Here is a 1809-nt window from a genome sequence, read left to right as displayed (position 1 = left end):
TTTAAATGCCTGTCAGCGGCAATGTTTACGCTAATCTGCAAATTCGGAAAAAAAGTGAACTTTGCTTTATTAAATGCGACAACGTGATTTTGAATGCTTACTTACCTACACTTTTTCGTGCTGATATTCTTGCAAAATGAACTTGTAGGGAATAGTTTGTAGTAAATAAAATTGCCGCTTACTGATCGTCACGTTGCCTCAATACTGACATCAATTGGATGTGGAACTCACGTGTTCTACTCATATTTAGCCATCACCATGTAATGTCTGGTCGCCTTCTGCATTGTCCATTGACTTGGAGACGGTTTGTACCTGAAAGGGAGGAATGGGGATTGTATCTTTAAACATGTGTACATGTATATTTTGTATATGAATGAATTTCTAGAAGGTAGTTGCAGTCAAAACATTGAAATTCTATACGAAAATTCCTTTTGTTTTGTTTTTTGACGTACGTTGGACTTCCACGAACATGATGATGCTACGCCACCACACGTGGTGCATGTCCAATGGCAGAAGAGGAGGCATCGCATTCATCGTTCACCACTCTGTGCAATACTGAAGCGTCGCTCTTGAGGTTAACGCCAGAGACACCTTCATTTAGTGGCAAAATCGGGCATTAGCCCCAAAGAAACAACATTGAAGCTTTTAAATGTCTTCATCCCACCACTTACCTGCTGGGCCTAAAGTTATCGCCTCGACAAAAGTATACTCCCAGTCGGTGACAACAGGCTCGTGTCGGGTAACGATCAACGCGACACACATCGCAGGTAGAGGGCTCTAATTTCTCTATCTTAAACAAAGATGCCACCACAATGTGGTCTCTGACCACTTGCCCGTCATTCCAACAAAAAACCACACCCAGCGACATCATCGAACACAAAATAAGCTAAACGGGAAGGCTTGAGAAGTTATAAATGCACGCCTGGGTGCTATAGCAACAGCAATGTCGACTGGTATGCCGAGCATAATTTCAGCAAAGTCATGAACGCATCAGTTGCCCTCTTCATAATGGCAAGTACAATCCCTGAAATTAGAGCGGGGTTTCTCCCTGAAGGGACGGTAGTCGTAGACGTGCGTGACAGGGCCAGACGAATCAATTTGGACGTCCCGAGGATCATGAAGCTAAATAACGAGGCTGGGCAATTCGAAATCAAGCGCCAGAACGGGTTAGAGCATGGTTAGGCACCTGCCATCTGGAACCAGTCAACTCTTGGCGACGGTCAAATTTTTGCCCAACCCTTTAAAATGAAATGATCAAGTGGTCATTATTTGCGGGCTCAACAAAGCCCACTTAAGGGAAGTCATAAACAAGTGGGTCAACAAAAAATTCGATAGGCACTGGAGTGAATGTCCGGGGAAAAGACAAGCTAAGCGGTTCATCTATCCATCACAAGAAGCTTCAAAAAAGCTCATAAATCTAGGCAGGGAGGACCTTCGAACTCTCACTGGGTACTTCACGGGACATTATTCCCTGCGTTATCACCGCAGTAAAATGAATCTTTCAGACACGAGCGTTTGTCGCTTCTGTGAGATGGACGAAGAAACGCCAGAACACATCCTTTGTGAATGTATTGCTCTCGCTAGACGCAGACTCGCTCACCTAGGTGGTACAGCACTTAATCCATTCGAAATATGGAACAAAAAGCCCACCGAAGTGCTAGCTTATATTAAAAGCCTTCACGTATAGGGTAAAGGGCCACGCACAATAGACCATCCAGAGGTCGCAGTGCTCAAGGCTCATAATAATAATAATAATAAGAGTCATTACATTTGACGACCTAACAAGTCGGGACGAAAGCAAGCGCGAGA

At 44.2% G+C, this 1809-nt stretch overlaps 1 protein-coding gene across 1 annotated transcript in view; it reads right to left on the bottom strand.

The window, feature by feature from the left end:
- Positions 1 to 129: 129 nt before the first annotated feature.
- Positions 130 to 1809, bottom strand: part of LOC118733327 (period circadian protein) — a gene marked incomplete at its 3' end in the record, with an annotated part of 20310 nt that continues 18630 nt past the window's right edge. Inside the window, 1 exon segment of the mRNA XM_036462683.1 lies at positions 130 to 312. Coding sequence (XP_036318576.1) covers positions 247 to 312 — 66 coding nt within the window.

The sequence above is a fragment of the Rhagoletis pomonella genome, unplaced genomic scaffold (assembly GCF_013731165.1).
Source record: "Rhagoletis pomonella isolate Grant_MI unplaced genomic scaffold, Rhpom_1.0 Rhpom_scaffold_00002, whole genome shotgun sequence".
Classification (NCBI taxonomy): domain Eukaryota; kingdom Metazoa; phylum Arthropoda; class Insecta; order Diptera; family Tephritidae; genus Rhagoletis; species Rhagoletis pomonella.
Note: the sequence above shows the minus strand (reverse complement) of the source record. Positions and strands in the feature narration are given on the sequence as shown.